Source organism: Pinus tabuliformis, chromosome 5_1 (assembly GCF_031772625.1).
Source record: "Pinus tabuliformis cultivar Carrire ecotype Pingquan chromosome 5_1, CPIR1, whole genome shotgun sequence".
NCBI lineage: Eukaryota > Viridiplantae > Streptophyta > Pinopsida > Pinales > Pinaceae > Pinus > Pinus tabuliformis.
The window spans coordinates 859,169,932-859,187,579 of record NC_142305.1 but is presented as its reverse complement, the minus strand read 5'-3'; the positions used below and the strand labels follow the sequence as shown (position 1 = coordinate 859,187,579).

Sequence of the window (17,648 nt, the reverse complement as noted above, 5' to 3'; positions counted from 1 at the left end):
AATGGCTCGTGCTATGCTTGATGAGTCGGGAACTCCCGCAACTTTCTGGCGTGAAGCTGCACATGCTGCGGTTGTTATTCTCAACAAAACAAATGTCCGGGTGAACAGCACTCAAACCCCTCATGAGCTCTGGTGTGGTGAGACTCCTTCGGTAAAGCACTTCAAAATCTTTGGGAGCAAATGTTATATTAAGAATACTGATGAGCAACTTGGCAAACTTGAACCTAGAGCAGATGAAAGCATTCTTCTTGGTTATTCTCCACATAGCAAAGCATACAAATGCTACAATAAAAGACTTGGCAGAATTGTTGACAGCATTGATGTAGTGGTTGATGAGAAGGGATACATTCCTAGGCAAGTACATCATGAAGACATCGAAGAAGATGAAGGCTACCCTCAAAGACAGAATGATGAAGAAGAAGAACCTCAAGAAGAACCAGAGGAGCAGACAAGAATAGAAGAAAAGACTCCATCCGGATATGTTCAGAAGAATCATCCAGAATCTCAGATTGTGGGGCAGAAAGAAGCAGGTGTACAAACAAGAAGAACAGTTGCAGAAGCTTCAAGCTATTTGGCATTACTCTCCTCCACTGAACCACAAAATGTGAAAGAGGCATGCAAAGATGAATGTTGGGTGAAAGCAATGGATGAAGAACTTGAGCAGATCGAAAAGAACAACACTTGGGAGCTGGTCCCTAGACCAAAGGATAAGAATGTTATCGGAACAAAATGGGTCTTCAAAAATAAATTGAATGAAAATGGAGAAGTAATTAGAAACAAGGCCGACTTGTTTGTAAAGGGTATGCGCAGCAAGAAGGAATAGACTTTGAAGAAACCTTTGCTCCTGTTGCAAGACTTGAGGCCATCCGAATGTTCCTTGCTCTCTCAAGCTTTCAAAACTTCAAAGTATTTCAAATGGACGTGAAATCAGCCTTTTTGAATGGAGACTTGGAAGAAGAAGTATACATTGAGCAGCCAGATGGGTTCATTCTTGGAAATGATCCAAATCTTGTATGCAGATTGAAAAAGGCTCTCTATGGTCTCAAACAAGCTCCAAGGGCTTGGTACTATCGTTTGGACAAATATCTTCATCAACAAGGTTTTTCAAAAGGATCAGCAGATAGCAATCTTTATATAAAAGTTGAAAATGACAAATTGCTAATACTTGTTGTGTTAGATGACATTATCTTTGGCAGCAATGAAGAAGCTATGAGTCAAAGCTTTGCCTTGGTCATGCAGAAAGAATTTGAAATGTCCTTGCTGGGAGAACTGACATATTTCCTTGGTTTGCAAATCCAACAAAAAGAAGGAGGAATCTTTTTGTCATGGTCACAGGATGTAGCCTCAGTGCAAATGATGAATCTGCAGCAGTACATCAACCAACCTACAGATCTATGATTGGAAGTCTACTTTATTTCACAGGTACCCGACCGGACATCATGCATGCAGTAGGAATAGTTGGAAGATTTCAGGCAAATCCAAAGGAGACTCATCTTCAGGCAGTGAAGAGAATTTTCAAATATCTTCAAGGGACACAAAATTATGGCTTATGGTATCCTAGAGATACAGATCTCACACTTCATGCTTATACAGATGCAGATTGGGCCGGAAGCATGGATGACAGGAAGAGCACAAGTGGTGGTGCGTTCTTTATGGGTTCCAGATTAGTATCTTGGTTCAGCAAGAAACAGAGTACGATTGCCTTGTCTACAGCTGAAGCGGAATATGTTGCTGCTGCATCTTGCTGCACTCAACTCCTTTGGATGATGCAGACCTTGCAGGATTTTCAAATCACTTGTACACCACCTATCTCCATCTTATGTGATAACACAAGTGCAATCAGCATCTCAAAGAACCCAGTCATGCATTCAAAAACCAAGCACATACCAATCAAGTATCATTTTCTCCGAGAAAAAGTGCTTGAACAGAAGGTCAAGTTGGAGTATGTTCCTTCTAAGGAACAAGTTGCTGATATACTCACCAAACCATTGCCCAGGGAGACTTTTGAATACCTCAGGCAAAAGCTGGGGGTTGTTAATGCATCATCTTATTGAAACTCTTCTGATTGATGGTTGTACGCAAGGTTCATCTGGGGTATATGCGTACATGTGCTGGGTTGCGGTTTGATTGAAGATAAAATGGCACAGGTTCAGGGGGAGCATATAATGCATTGTTGGCATTATGGAGGATGTACAGGAGGAGATCATGGATGCTGGTCTAAATATAGCTGCAATATGTCTCTATCTCTTTCATGGTTCATATTCAGGGGGAGCATATCCCTTTGCCCTTGATGTCAAAGGGGGAGAATGAAGCTGAAGATTTTGAGGTTGCCATCAAGTCCAAAGGGGGAGATTGTTGGCATTATGATTCTGGTATGACTCTATGTTACAGATGTTGTACTTGATGGCAACACCCGTGGCAATGCTCTGATCAGGCTCTCAAAATGTTGAAAATTAAGAAGTACGCAGGAGAACAGTTCAGAAGATGCGTACACGCAGGTACACCGTGAAGGGACCGCGGCCAGACACGTAGGTCACCCGTTCAGGAGGTGCGTAACCCCAGTTTCACTTACTTCAAGGCAAAGAAGCGCGTTCACGTGGGGTTTCCTATGTTTGGCCCGTGGTATTTAGCCCGCCGCTCTTGATTCTATGGTTTTGGCCCGTGGTATTGTTTTATATTATTATTATTATTGAGCCCCATGTTTTTGGGCCCCTGGTATTGGTTATCTATGGTATTGATCCATGACTTTAGGAGGAGCTTGCCTATATAAAGCAAAGGAGATCACTTGGCTAAGTATCTTTTGCAATTGAATATCTTAAGATCTGAAATATTGGGTTATTGTCTTAAAAGCTTGATCTATATGAAAGTGAAGTTGAAAGCGAATCTGTGAAGGGTGATCTCTCGAGTGCATGATCAGATCTGGGCATCCGACTAACTATGGCACACTGGTGAACTGCCAATTCGGCCCTAATCAGAAGTACGCAGGTGATTAACGGTGCAAGTGCGTGGGTACGCAGAGCAGAAGAAGCAGAACTGCGTGGGTACGCAGAGGAGAAACAGGAGAGCTACGTGGGTACGCAGAGCAGAAGAAGCAGAACTGCGTGGGTACGCAGCGCGACAGAGGTTCAGGTGCGTACGCACAGTAAAAGTACGCGGCGCGATAGTATCTATGAGTGCGTGGCTTCAGTAGCAGTACGCGGCGCGATAGTGTCTCTAGGTGCGTACCTACAGTAACAGTACGCAGCGCAATTGAAGAAGAAGTGCGTGGGTACGCCGTGCAGCAGAAGGCTCTCTGTGGGGATACGCAGGGAAGCAGAAGGTGAAGTGCGTAGCGACGCAGGCCAGAGAAAGAAAAACTGCGTATCTGTCTTAAGATCTTCTGTTGACTGAATTTTTCTGTTGATAAGGTGTTCTGGGTGTAGTTCTGTTATTGATGATCTGGTTGCTGCAGTTGACTGTGTAATTTACATGTACTTGATGATCATTTGATGCTTATGGATCTAGTTTAAAAATTTATGAAAAGTGGTCCTTGTAAGAAAAGAAGTAGGGGGTTGTAGCTCCCTTCCAGGAAAGACTGGAAAACGAGAGAGAGTTGTAGCTCTCTGCAGGTTGCAGCCTGTGTACTGGTAAAGGACTGCACCAGTACAAAATCATTGTAAAAGGAGTTTCTAATTTGAAAGAAGATAGAGACATATTGCAGCAGGTGGTTTTCACCCACATTGGGTTTCCACCTTATATCTGGTGTTCTTTGGTGTGACTATCTGTTTTTCTTGTTCATGCTCATTATTTTATGGTACTGATATGCAAAAATAATTCAAAGTATAAATAAGGAAGATTTGTTAAAAGAACTTGATAATACTGATTCACCCCCCCTCTCAGTATTATTTCCAACAGGAGTCACCTGGGAGAATCAGTTGAAGCAGCATGTCTTCAACTGAGTTCAGCTACCTCATGTATCATCTACTTAGAGATGATCTATGCTCTTACTTATATAAGTCAAAGTGTTGACTTGTGTTGTATATGTACTATCTCTCTCTCTCTCTGCTGAACTATTGAAGCACATATAAGAAGAATTGATCAAGGGTTTCCCCACATTAACGTTTGTCCCTGGCTAGCGCCACATCTTATGTCCTCTTGTCTTGGCTTGTCTTCTGCAATCTATGTTTACATTCTATCTACAATTTACTTTAATGCTGATGTGATTTCTAATCTGGAAAAAATATTGAGCTAACTGTGAAAATTGAAATACATTGCTCTAAGCATAGAACATACCTAAAATTAACACAAATCCATGAACTAAATCAAATATCTCTATTGTGATATAATTAGCAATCACCTAATAGCATCCTCTGTGCTTCTTACAATGTTCAAATTTTGCAGAGACCCTACTCCCTTTGTAATATCCCCTTTTCTAAAATTTGCTATTTTAACCCACAAATTTTCAAAATTTTCTTTGAGGACTTTTGTCGAACATTTAGTGAGCAAACATTTTCAAAAACACTTGGGCAAACAAAATAAATAGCATGTACAACAATAATATTGCAAGGGCAACCAATAATTTTATTAGCTAAAAATAGAGGGTTTAAATGCAAATATCAATTTTATGGACTTGAACACCTCTCTGGAAAATGGCTGAACCAAATCGACCTCCAAAGAGAATGACTTTGGCACTCATAACTAAACTCGGCCTGCAAGGAGTTTGGCCTAGGAAATGAGATAAACTCAACCCTCTTAGCAAATGATATTGAGCTCAGCAACTCGGCCTCCAAAAGGTAGCAGTGTGTCAGCCTCCTACAGGAACTCGGCTCCCAAAAGTGCAAGTAACTTGGCCTCTCTGCATGAATGCTCATCTCCGGCAAAATGAATCAATCACCAACAACTAAATACCAACTCTGGAAAATGGATCTAACCTCGACAAATGAATATCAACCCTGGCAAAATGGATAGAACCCCAGCAAATAAATATTATCTCCGACAAGATGGATAAAACCCCAGCAAATAAATATCAACTCCAGCAAAATGGATAGAACCCCAACAAATAAATATCAGCTCCAGTAAAATATATAGAACCCCAGCAAATAACACAACTCTGGTAATTAATATCTACAAACGAACTTGTCCCTCTGAATAGCTTACGAAACTCGACTCAGCAATTGAGATGGATTCGGCCCACTGAAGATATTGACGAGATAAACTCCACCTTCTTAATAAATTTGATCCCAACAACAGCAACTAGATCTTTGGCAAATATATATAAATTCGGCTCCTTGAGAGATAGCTACAAATTAACTTGAAATTTAAGCAGAAATGGAAATATGAATAATTTCCCCACAATGCCAACTAGGGTGGCAATTGATGTCCACCGAAATCAATTGCGTATTGGCTAGGGTGGCAAATAATGTCCACTGAAACCAGTTTGAGAATTTCACCTAAAACCATCGAGCTAGACTCACTTGAATCCAAATCCAATCACAAGATAGAATGAATGAGAAATGGCCTTCTCTCCCATTTTAAAAGATTTTGTCGAATCTTCTCCAATCTTCTAGAATCTCCTTTTTATTATTTTATTGATAAAGTCTTATTTTCTCCAAGTGACTTTTGATCCTTTTTATTCGATAATATTTGCCCCTTTTGCCATTTTCTCCAATTAAATAATGAAAGCACTTTTCACCTCTTTTATTTAATAAAGTGACTTCTTTATTAACTAGTTATAGTGACTTTTAACTCTAGAAAATGCTCAATTCACCACCATGATCACACCGGCCATCCAAAGCCCCTTTTTAGCATCCTGCCTCGTAGATTTTTCTGTCTCGTTTCCAACGAGCTATTACACTAAGGTGTTCCTCCAAATAATCAACCCAAAATCGCACCTTAAGTGTAAATAACTAAAATATGCATGATAATAACTTTGTTTTACGGAAATCGTTAGAATGCAACGGAACCAAGATCGAACCGTGCGGAATTGATCCCGATGATAAATATGGCAAGCAATCCCAATCAGACCCCATAAAACTCCTCAAAAACCCTTCGGGCCGACCAATGGAGTAATCCCACTACTATGACTGAGCTAACACAATCTTTAGAAGTCCCTCCTAATCACATCACAAGGTAATCCAAAATTTGGACATTACAATCCTCCCTCCCCCAAATTGTTTGTCCTCAACCAATGTCAATAAAACCTGTCGCTCCACAAGTTGATCCAAATTGAAACTAATACCAAGGTCCCAAATGTACCACTGAGCCACTCTATGTCATTGTACTACCCCAACATAAATACATCCCTTAATACCGAGGTCCCAAACCATCCTGATCAATGTGAATCATTTCTTGCTCCATTCATTGTCCAACAAGGTATAGGCACCAGAAGCCGCCTGCATACCACTAATAAGTAGAGCACCTCGATAATGCAAAATCATGATCAAATCCTCGAGAAGTTGCCCTACTGGGAAACCAATCTCGTGTACCTCAAGAGTGAACTCCTGAAGATACAATCTAACCCCTGCAAAAAAGGATCCTCGTCTGCATGTGCTAACCACAGTCTCCTGCTGATCATATTTCCATACTATTGAGGCACCCCATATCCTTAGCGAATCACTAAGGAGTGAAATGCTCTCTGTAAAATTGAAGCCCGATAGAAGACCTGAGTGATTTTCCCACCAAAGTATTTATGAGAAACCACCATGTGATCACTAGGCTAGTATGATCATGATTGTCTATCTATTGTGCCCATACTGAATCAGCCTCTCCTGTAACTCTTGGCCACAATATCGGTAAAGACTAAAGCCACGCCTATGGATCCCATCCTACCAAGGCAACTCAGCGATGTTAGAGCCTATCGATCCATGGCTAGTCTCGATCCCGAGCAACAACATGGCAAATCTACCTCGCCATATGGTGAAGACCTCAGTAATCCCACACATATCAATCCAAGAATGAGCTAGATCACTCACTATCATAACCCAACTCATCAGGAAGTGGAGTCGTCCCTCAATCAACTGAATCCTTGTATCCCATAGCCAAATCGGAAGTTTACAACTCCCAACCTCTACTGACTGGTGTTGTGTAGTATTGATGGTTGTTGGAACCCATCCATGCCTCATCTTTGATCCTTATATGCAATCAATAGATGGACACCATGCATCAAGAATCAACTTGGTGCACGCTAAACCACCTTGGTCCTACCAGAACACATCGCAAAATCCATTATCTTGCCTCCTGATGATGTACCCCGATATTGCCTAGAGCGTAAACATCCTCCTGCAAGAGAGATCCACCATCCATTGTACCTCAAGCTCATATAATGCCTTGGAATCTCCTGTCGAAGGTGTATAATGTGGCTCTCTCATGATCATCTCCCTAAGTGTGAACTCAAGGGCAGAACATATGCTACCTTTACAGTACATCATGCCATCCCTAACCTTGTATTTGTAAACTCGCGCACCAACCATATACCTCAATTGGGAAGTCTCTCTCCTATCCACAATGCCCTGTATCTCATCCAACTATCTCAGGTGAGCCTCCCGCATCTTGTTGCTCATGGTGAGAGCATTAAGGGGTGACAACCAAATCCTCTGGGACAGTAAACAGTACTGGAGAGTGACAAGTGTGTGAATCCCCAAGGGTATGATCAAGAGTCCATATGGATATCCAAGGGTAATCCTGTGAATGTCCCTCTCTCCGTCTCTAATATGTTGATATCTCGATCGAAGACATGATGCTCCTAGATGCTCATCCGTCCCCTCACTGATCCTGGGTAAACCTGAGCGGCATAACTCCTCACATGCTAATGGGGATGTCATTGTTGTGTTGATCCTCAGTGGCTCCTGTGCCCAATACATCAATGGAAGAGCATTGTCTCCATACAATGCCCTACCTAGTGGCATACCAATGCCATCCCATCTGAATGACTCCTGCCAGAGCACATTGATCATCCTGCAATCCCATACACGGACAATGTGCTAAGACATCTCCTGGAGTATGCTCATTCGCCTGTCAAACCAACTAGCCACTAGTGCTGACCGGAATTCCATGAAGGAATGTGTGCGCTTAGTCATTGGGTCATCCATTCCGCCATAGTCATCTTGCACCTCTGGTACATGATGGAATGCCTCACCTGGATCCCAATGCCAACCTGGGCTTCCAACATCTACTCCACTCGTGTCAATTAAACCTGGATCCCAGATGGATGTACCCTCGTCCGAAATATACTTGTCTCCATGTCCCATGGATGCCAACTGGGAAGTCTCTCTCCTATCCACAATGCCCTGTGTCGCATCCAACTATCTCAAGTGAGCCTTCTGTAATCTGTTGCTCATGGTGAGAGCATCAAGGGGTGGCAACCAAATCCTCTGGGACAGTGTACAGTAATGGAGAGTGACAAGTGTGTGAATCCCCAAGGGTATGATCGAGAGTCCATATGGATATCCAAGGGTGATCCAGTGAGTGCCCCTCTCTCTGTCTCTAATATGTTGATATCTCGATCGAAGACACGATGCTCCTAAATGCTCATTTGTCCCCTCACTGATCTTCGGTAAACCTGAGTGACATAACTCCTCACATGCTAATGGGGATGTCACTGTTATGTTGATCCTCGGTGGCTCTTGTGCCCAATATATCAATGGAAGAGCATCATCTCCATACAATGCCCTACCTAGCATGACTCCTGCCAGAGCACATTGATCATCCTGCAAAAACATACACGGACAATGTGTCAGGACATCACCTGGAGTATGCTCATTCACCTCTCAAACCAACTGGCCACTAGTGTTGACCGGAATTCCATGAAGGAATGTGTGTGCTTGGTCATTATGTCAGCGATTCCACCATAGTCATCCTGCACCTCTGGTACACAATGGAAAGCCCCACCTGGATCCCAATGCCAACCTGGGCTTCCAACATCTACTCCACTCATGGCAACTGAACCTGGATCCCAGATGGATGTACCCTCATCCAAAATATACTTGTCTCCATGTCCCATGCATGCATAATCAGAACCCTCTCAGACATACCTCTTTGCAAGCGTTTGTTCATCTAGGTGGTCCTCGTGCTCAAATATCACAGGATGTTCCTCTATCAAATCATGGGTGCCCCTAACATCCTGATTGTCTACCATGGGGGATGAAGAATGTCCACAACTTAAACCCATACAAAGTTGCTCAACCCACAACATTGATTATTGAAGGGCCATCTGAGTGTTTTTTAAGGACTCTTGGGTAGTCTCAAGCTCATGGGTACGCTTGTCAACTTCTTGCTCGTTCACTTCTAGTGCATCATGGTATATCTCAACAAGCATGAGTAGGTGATCTCTATCTGAAAGAAGGTGAAGGTAGTTAGATTTCATCTCTACCAATGCCTCTTGGAGTGTCTGAAAATCTGCTAGTGAAAGCTCTCCTCCCAAACTGTCACGTATCACTGCATTTCTCCAACAATAATCTGCCAGTAATGCTTGTGTATCATCATAATGTCTTGTGCCATAATCTAGTGGGCGCTTACTTTCAATTAGTTTTCCAAATTATGGGCACAAGTAAGCATGTGAGCAACATCTTCTTCATAAAATAAATCATTTGAACTTGGACACCTCTCTGCCAAATGGTTGAACCAAATCGACCACCAAAGATAATGATTTTAGAACTTAGAATTGAACTCGGCCCACAAGGAATTTAGCCTCGGAAATGAGATAAACTCAGCCCTCCCAGCAAATGATATTGAGCTCAGCAACTTGACCTCCAAAAGATAGCAGTGCCTTGGCCTCCTACAGGAACTCGGCTCCCAAATGTGCAAGCAACTCGACCTCTCTGCATGAATGCTCGACTCTGACAAAATGAATCAATCACCAGCAAATGAATACCAACTTCGGCAAATGGATCTAACCTCGACAAATGAATATCAACCCTGGCAAAATGGATAGAACCCCAGCAAATAAATATCAACTTCGGCAAGATGGATAAAGCCCCAGCAAATAAATATCAACTCCCGCAAAATGGATAGAACTCTAGCAAATAAATATCAACTCCAGCAAAACAGATAGAACCCTAGCAATAACACAACCCCGACAAATAATATTTGCAAACAAACTCGACCCTCTGAATAACTAATGAAACTCAGCTTCGCAGTTGAGATGAATTCAACTTACTGAAGATAATGACAAGAGATAAACTCGACCTTCTTAATAAATTTGATCCCAATAGCAGCAACTCGATCTCTGGCAAATATATACAAATTAGGCTCCTTGAGAGATAGCTGCAAATTAACCTAAAATTTAAGCAAAAATGGAAATCTGAATAATTTCCCCGCAATGCCAACTAGAGTGGCAATTGGTGTCCACCGAAATCGGCTAAGTACCAGCTAGGGTGGCAAATAACGTCCACCGAAACCAGTTTGAGAATTTCACCTAAAACCCTCAAGCTAGACTCACTTGAGTCCAAATCCAATCACAAGAAATAACGACAAGATAGAATGAATGAGAAATGGCCTTCTCTCCCATTTTAAAAGATTTTGCCAGATCTTCTCCAATCTTCTAGAACTCTCTTTTTTATTATTTTATTGATAAAGTCACTTATTTCTGCAAGTGACTTTTGCTCCTTTTTATTCGATAAAATTTTGCCCCTTTTTGTCATTTTCTCCAATTAAATAATGAAAGCACTTTTCATCTATTTTATTTAATAAAGTGATTTCTTTATTAACTAATTAAAGTCACTTTTAACTCTAGAAAATGCTCAATTCACCACCATGATCACACTGGCCACCCAAAGCCCCTTTTTATCATCCTATCTTGTAGATCTTTTTGTCCCGTTTCCAACGATCTATTACACTAAGGTGTTCCTCCAATTAATCAGCCCAAAATCGCATCTTAAGCGTAAATAATTAAAATATGCCTAATAATAACTTTGTTTTACAGAAATCATCAGAATGCAATGGAACCAAGATCAAATTGTGCAAAACGGATCCCGATGATGAAATATGGCAAGTGATCCCAGTCAGACCCCATAAAACTCCTCAAAAACCCTTCAGGCCCACCAATGGAGTAATCCCAGTCCTATGACCAGGCTAACACAAGCTCTAGAAGTCCCCTCTAACCACATCACAACATAATCCAAAATTGGGGACATTACACATTTTTAGTCAGGAACAATCCCGTAGGACCTTTCAGGAAGCCCTTGCTGCTACTCTTATTCTTTTGAGGATCCTAATCGCATTGTTTTGTAATAACTATCAGCAGTTCCAACTAATATTGTGAAAACTCAGGTAAGACCTTTCAAGGCCTTACCAAAAGGTAAGGCTATACCCACAACCACTTAACCAGCAAGTATCATATACAATAGAATAGGGCTAAAAGGCATCATGAACAACGGAGAAAATTTTAAGGATCCATACCTATGGTCTAAATGTAGAAACCTTAGCATATCTTGCTAATTCTTAAAATGCCATCCATAAGTGTTGGGCCATAGTTTGCTGAAGATCTTCAAAATTATAATATTTTTATCTAATTTCTAGAACATTTCAGCATTTTTCAAGTAAAATAATTTTATCCTATGAAATTTGGACAAATATTCATTTTGAAGTTTTCCCCAAAATTCCCTGTGAGTGAAGAATCACATGAAACACCCACATTTGTATCCCATTCTTGTTTGAATAGATAACCCCATTACGAATAATGAGGATAGTATCTGTTGGAAACATAATCCTTGCAATTTTTCATGGCAATAGAAAAACCACAAAAAAGAAATGCCTGGGCACCCAAAAACATCATTAAAGCCTTGAAGAGTCACTCGTTCTGCATATTTCAACTTCTTGTTTGTGCATTTGGGAGAGGGAAGACTGTTCTGGTGTGGTTCAAGAAGGAAAACTTGGTGTTCAATCATCTGATGTTGTTAGCAAGGACAAAAGCAACCACACATGGCTCACCTAAGACAGTGGATGAGCATAAAAATGATCAACAAGGAGGAAATTTGAAGGCAAATGTTCACAATTTGAATCAAACCATTTCAATATGAAGTCTAAACCAACATGAGACACGAACCGTTGAATTTTGATAGCTACGATCAGCATTCCTTAATTGTATTAAAAGGAAAGGAAAATATAAATTTGAATTCAAATCGGCTCCAAATAAAAGAGGGAAAAATCACATTTTGAAATTCAAAATTTTGCCTCCAAAAGGTCAAGTCGACCCTCCAAGAAGTACAAGTTGCCTCAGTCAAATGACACATATTCGGCTCCTTCAACAACTATATATTGCCATTCGAACCAATTGGAGAAATTCGGATCACCCACAAGATCATATGATTTCTGTTCGCACGTGCGAAGGAGAGAGGCAGTCAAGGAGATCTGTTTGACCAGCATTACCGAATTTTTTGAGGCCTGATTTGACCGAATTTCTGAGGAAGGTTGACCGCAGGTCTGAGGCAAGTTGACTGAGCTTCAGAGCAATTGCAGGAGGCCAAAATTCGGCCTGTCCAACCAGACTTTGACCAAGTTGCAGGAGGCTTTAAATGTGGTCTGTTTGACCAGGTTTGACTCATTGATATTGTGGTCAGTTTGACCTAGTTTGACTGGAAAAATCAGATTGTATCTCTTGTTGAATTGGACAATTCCTCTAAGAAAAGGTTGCTGCTCCCTAGTTAGGGTTTTCCCAGGGTAAATACTAAAAATTTGTGCCTCATGTTTGGCTGTCTCTTCATGATCCTACTGTCATTATTGTTTTACTGTTGAGATTTTCTATGTATAATTGCTTAATGATGTATGTGACATAAGATGAATTAATGAAGAAATCATTGGAAGTAATTATCAGATTAGAAAATCTTGAAAAATCAACACGAACCCCAAGACACAATTAATGCAAACACAAATAAGGAAGGAGCAACTGAAGGTAAAGAACAAAGTGAAGACCAACAAAAAAGATGATGGCAGAAATTATGAAGAAGATTAATCTGCAATCCAACAATAAGAGATCCATTAACAACCCATGAAAGGAACATGAATTAAAAGATTTCAACATTACTCTCTGTGTGGAAAATTCGGAGAACATTCAGATTTAGAAACCAAATTGGCAAACACCAAGTATAAAATAATAAATTTTGATCTGCTCAAAGTAATATACATGCTCCTCCATACACTTCTTGTCATGCTATGACAAATTTGAGAGCCAACAAGAAATAAAACTTGCACAGAATGTCAGTCCAAGAGAATATGACATAAAAAAGGAGAGAGTAAGAATGAAGAGATCTCAGATGCATGTCTTACCTCGTCTTTGTTTTGCCCCTGGTGATGGCTTTTGTGTGATGACCCATTGTGTATCCAACTTCTCAATCCCCTTCACTTCAACAATTAAGTTTTCAATTTGAATTGCATCTCTAACATCTAGATTCAGCTCTGACCGTGCATTGTTACCAACTAAACATTTCCCATTGTGAACTTCCACTGTGGCAATGATCAAGTCTCCAGGCCTGTAAACTTCTCGATCTGTGCTCACTTTCAGAGTGGATGAACTGTCATTTTCCAAACTGGTGGCAGAAGAGAAGGAATTTTCTCTTCCGTGCTCAATGAAAGGTCCTCCCTTTCTGAAAAAGGGAAAGACCTGAGGAATACTAGATAACATTTTCTCAATATTGTCTATCCATTCTCTCTTTCCTCAATCAGAAGCAAGAGCCAATTTCAGCAAAATCCATACTTGTAATACTAATAGTATCTATTTCCAGTATTATCCTTCATAATAACAAATTGAGTTTACAGTTCTTGTCGACTTCTATCAATTAAAGAAAACAATCCGCTGACTGCATGGACTCAGGGCTGAAAAAGTCAAAGCACTAGAGGTTGAGATGTGTTCCAATAAGACAACTGCTGAAAAATGTTTTCCAAGCACCTATTCAAGCTGCCATCAGTGCCTTCAAAGATATGCCCTCTAAGTTGCAAGCAATCGTGATTCTTGTGAAACTCTCCCAAAATCAAAAAATTGAGATAATTTCTTGTACCTGATTGATGAGGAATAGGAAAATAAGGTCATGTATTTGAAGGATCATGTTTCTAACACAAACATCACAACTATTAAAACTACAAAGTTCATAGAAATGACAGTGAAAAACTACTCCTAAATACTTATACCTTAAAAATATTTTGTAAGTGAGCTGTGCTTCAATTCGTGAGAGCAAACTCCTACATCCAGTGTCACTTTATCTACTGCCAGAACTCTGGAGTCTGCAGTATGAATATGTCACACAGTCACAGCTGAATAAATCAAGTTGATTTCAGTTTCGACCCATAATATCTTCAAAAGGCCTGCAAGAATTGATATAATCCATAAGGCCAAAATAGAACATCAAGAATAATGAAAAAATATGATGGAAATGTATGCTAAATTTCAAAGCAGCAATAAATGAAAGACCGCATACCATGAAATTTTTCCAAATCCAAGTCATACCTTCCTTTGCAATATCATAAATATTTATAACACAAATTTGTGACTAAATTGGAGACTAAAGACAAAAATGGATATTCTGTTTAATGAATCTAGTTTAAAATAAACTATACCTGCTAGTTAATCTCCCTGCACTTTTTGAATTTGTGCTTGCTAAATGCCTTAGTGAAAATATGTGCTAGCTAATATTGGTGCCTGTAATAGATCAATTCAATCTCCTTGTTCAGCAATATAGCCCTCTCATGGAATGACAACAAACCTAAATGTGCGTGGTCTTGGATTGAAATACAAGAATCATTGAGAGAGGACTAACTGTAAGTGACCACAAGACTAACTATTGGTTAGATGGTCTTGATGATCCGCCCGCTAGGATTCCAACTGCATGAAAGTTTGCTCAGCCAGGTACAATTGTAAGATATCTTGGTATTCCCTTTGGTGTTGGCACCTCTCTAGTTTCTATGTGGGATAGGTGGCTCAAGAGATTACAATGTAAATTACTTTTTTGGCAATGTAAGGATCTCCCTTTTGCTGTGAAGCTCACAGTAGTGAGCAAGATCTTTTAGGCCTCCCACATCTACTATGTCTCTAGTTGGCTCCACATCAGGGCTCATCGTTTGGAGTAAATTTTGCATTCATACTTGTGGTCCAAGTATGATGGGGTTCGGGGTCTTCCTATGGTACCTTGGGATGTTTGCAGCATGCCCAAGGATGATGGAGGCCTTGGTCTTATTTATGTTGTGACTCAAGGAAGCATCATAGCAACCAATTGGGTGGTTAGATGTCTAGAGAGTTCATCTTATTGGGAAGTTCTTATGCAGCAAAAAATCCTTTCAAGACAACATGTCAACAAAGTCAGGGATCAATTTGGTCTATGCAACATCACATCTACTCCTCATGATTTTCAAATTGCAGGGTCATTCATCTTCAGGAGTATTTGGGCAGTGTAGAGGCGGATAGCAAGTTTGGTTCATTAGCAGATACCATGCACCAAAGCTAGGTGGGATTTGGCCAAAAGACAAATCTGAAGTTGGAAGTTAGAAGGCATCTATATCTCTTACCTTCCACTGTTTTAGGTAAGGAGATTAAGTAGGAAGAAGATTTTCCTCTAGAAGGAATTATGGATGCTAGCTTTGGTTCTTGGAAAGATTGTTGTTCAATGACTCATAAGTTTTCATTATCTTCTAAGTATTGACCAACATTTTTGGATATAAATGGGCTCATCCCACAAGATGTTTATGAGATGAACAATGATATGCCAGGTCCCTTCTAGCAGGAATGGGAGTGAAGTTTTAGACAACTTTTGAGTCCCAACTCAATATGATTTTCATAGACTTTACTCATTTTTCATTGAAGATGTGTAGTAGGTCTAGTTCTTAATGCTCGGCAGTTTCAACAAGTGTTTAGAGTTGTTGGACTCAAAAGTTGCATGGTGTTTCATCAATGAGGGTTGCCTATAAACTAGGGTGTTTGCAATTAGTGATTTACCAAGGTCTCCTATCCAAAGCTTGTTTGGCCAAGAGTGGCCTTTTTGATGGTCTATGTCTCTCTTATCCAAAAGGCAAAATAGTGAACCATATTTTATGGGATTGCCCTCTTGTGAGTTCTTGTAGGGCATGGATGCAATCTCAAATAGCAAACCTTCTTTGCAAACATTTACATTGGAGAGCAATTTTTTTGGCTCATTTTTGATTGAGAATGCCAAATTGTTAGACTATTAGGTCCCTATAATACTAGTGATTCCCCCATTACTATTGTCATTGTATCCCTTATTGTTATTATTGTGCCCCTATTGTCCCCATATGGTTATTAGTGTGCCCCATAGAAACCCACTATTGTTATTGTTGTGCCCTTATGTTATTACTGTTAGGTAGGCTTGATTATATTGTGACCCCTTAGACTCCTATATATAGAAGGGAGGGCTAGTCATTTGTATCATCCAAGAATTGTTCATTTGTGTAATGTAAAGGAGGTTGCCCCCTCGAAGAGGCTGAATTCTAAGGTGTTGATCTATCTTTTCTATCTTTTTGTGAGCTGGTTTTCTAACATTTGGTATCAGAGCTTTGGATTTTAGGGTTTCGCTATTCCAAACAAGTCATCGTGGCATTTTCGTTATAACTTTTTTTTGCGACGTTTTCAAAGCTAAACAAAAAACTCATTTGAGCTGAAATCGTTCTGAACTTCCGCTTCGAATTTCAGAGCTTGTCTCACTATATTTTCGGAGATATGATCTGAGGAAGTTAGGGTTTTTGCAGACTCCCAAATTACATTCCAAACAAGTGACCTGGGGAAAATTGTCATAACTTTTGTTCTGAGCATCAGATTGAAATTTCGTAAGAAGTTTCAGAAAGAGGACGGCCTGTAGTTTTCTTTATATCAGTTTCAGGTACTAAGGTCGAAACAGTGACACGTGGCACTTCATACAAGTTCGCTCTACTGAACTAGTCTATAATCAGGTCACCGTGGGAGATTTGGCATAACTCTTCCTTGGAGAATCCAATCTTGATCAGACTTGCGGGGTTAGAAAGAGGACTCAACGAGCTACTGCAACACGCGATTTCAGATATTCGAGAGCCGTAATTACAAAGATACAACAAATTCAATATTGAGCTCTTACAAAGTGAAAAAGAAAGGTGTGTAGTTTCTTTTAGATTTTGCATAAGATTGGTTTGAAAAATTAGTTTGAAGGAATTCAAAGGGAATAGTGAAAAATTATTAGCATTAATTGATGCCCCAAAGAAAGAAAATGGAAACACCTAGTAAGAAACCTGAAAGCTCTAGCATGACTTGTGAAGAAGAGGAAGAAATGCAACATGATATATCAAAATTACAAGACCAAGTACAACAAATTTCACTCTCACAAAAGGTAACTGAAGCCAAGATGAATGGCGTGGAAGCTAATATGAATGGCATGTAAGTTAAGATGGATGGCATGGATGCTAAGATGAATGGCATGGACGCTAAGATGGAAGAATTGAAGATAAATTTGAATAAGTTGCTACAAGAAATGGTTACTAATGGTGAAAGGGTAGTAAAGGAAACTCATGATGGGAACAAAAGAAATGTTAATCATGATTTCATAGACTCTAATGTTGGATTGAAGACCCACCATGTTCCAAAAATCGATATGTGGAAGTTTGATGGCAAGGATCCCGGAACATGGATACTACAGATGGAGCAATTTTTCGATTTCCATAATGTGCAAAACACACAAAAGGTATGTATTGCAACTTTATATTTG

General features: G+C 40.1%; 1 protein-coding gene across 2 annotated transcripts in view; it reads right to left on the bottom strand.

Annotated features, from left to right (window-relative positions):
* LOC149167552 (immunoglobulin) overlaps positions 1-17,648 on the bottom strand; it is a 316,326-nt gene that overhangs the window by 279,712 nt on the left and 18,966 nt on the right. For both annotated transcript variants that reach the window (XM_089433021.1, XM_089433020.1), the window contains exons 2-3: positions 14,098-14,271; positions 13,240-13,967 (exon numbers count right to left, since the gene is read on the bottom strand). In XM_089433021.1, coding sequence (XP_089289147.1) covers positions 13,240-13,594 — 355 coding nt within the window. In that variant the 5' untranslated portion in view covers positions 13,595-13,967; positions 14,098-14,271. The remainder of the gene's footprint in view (positions 1-13,239; positions 13,968-14,097; positions 14,272-17,648) is intronic.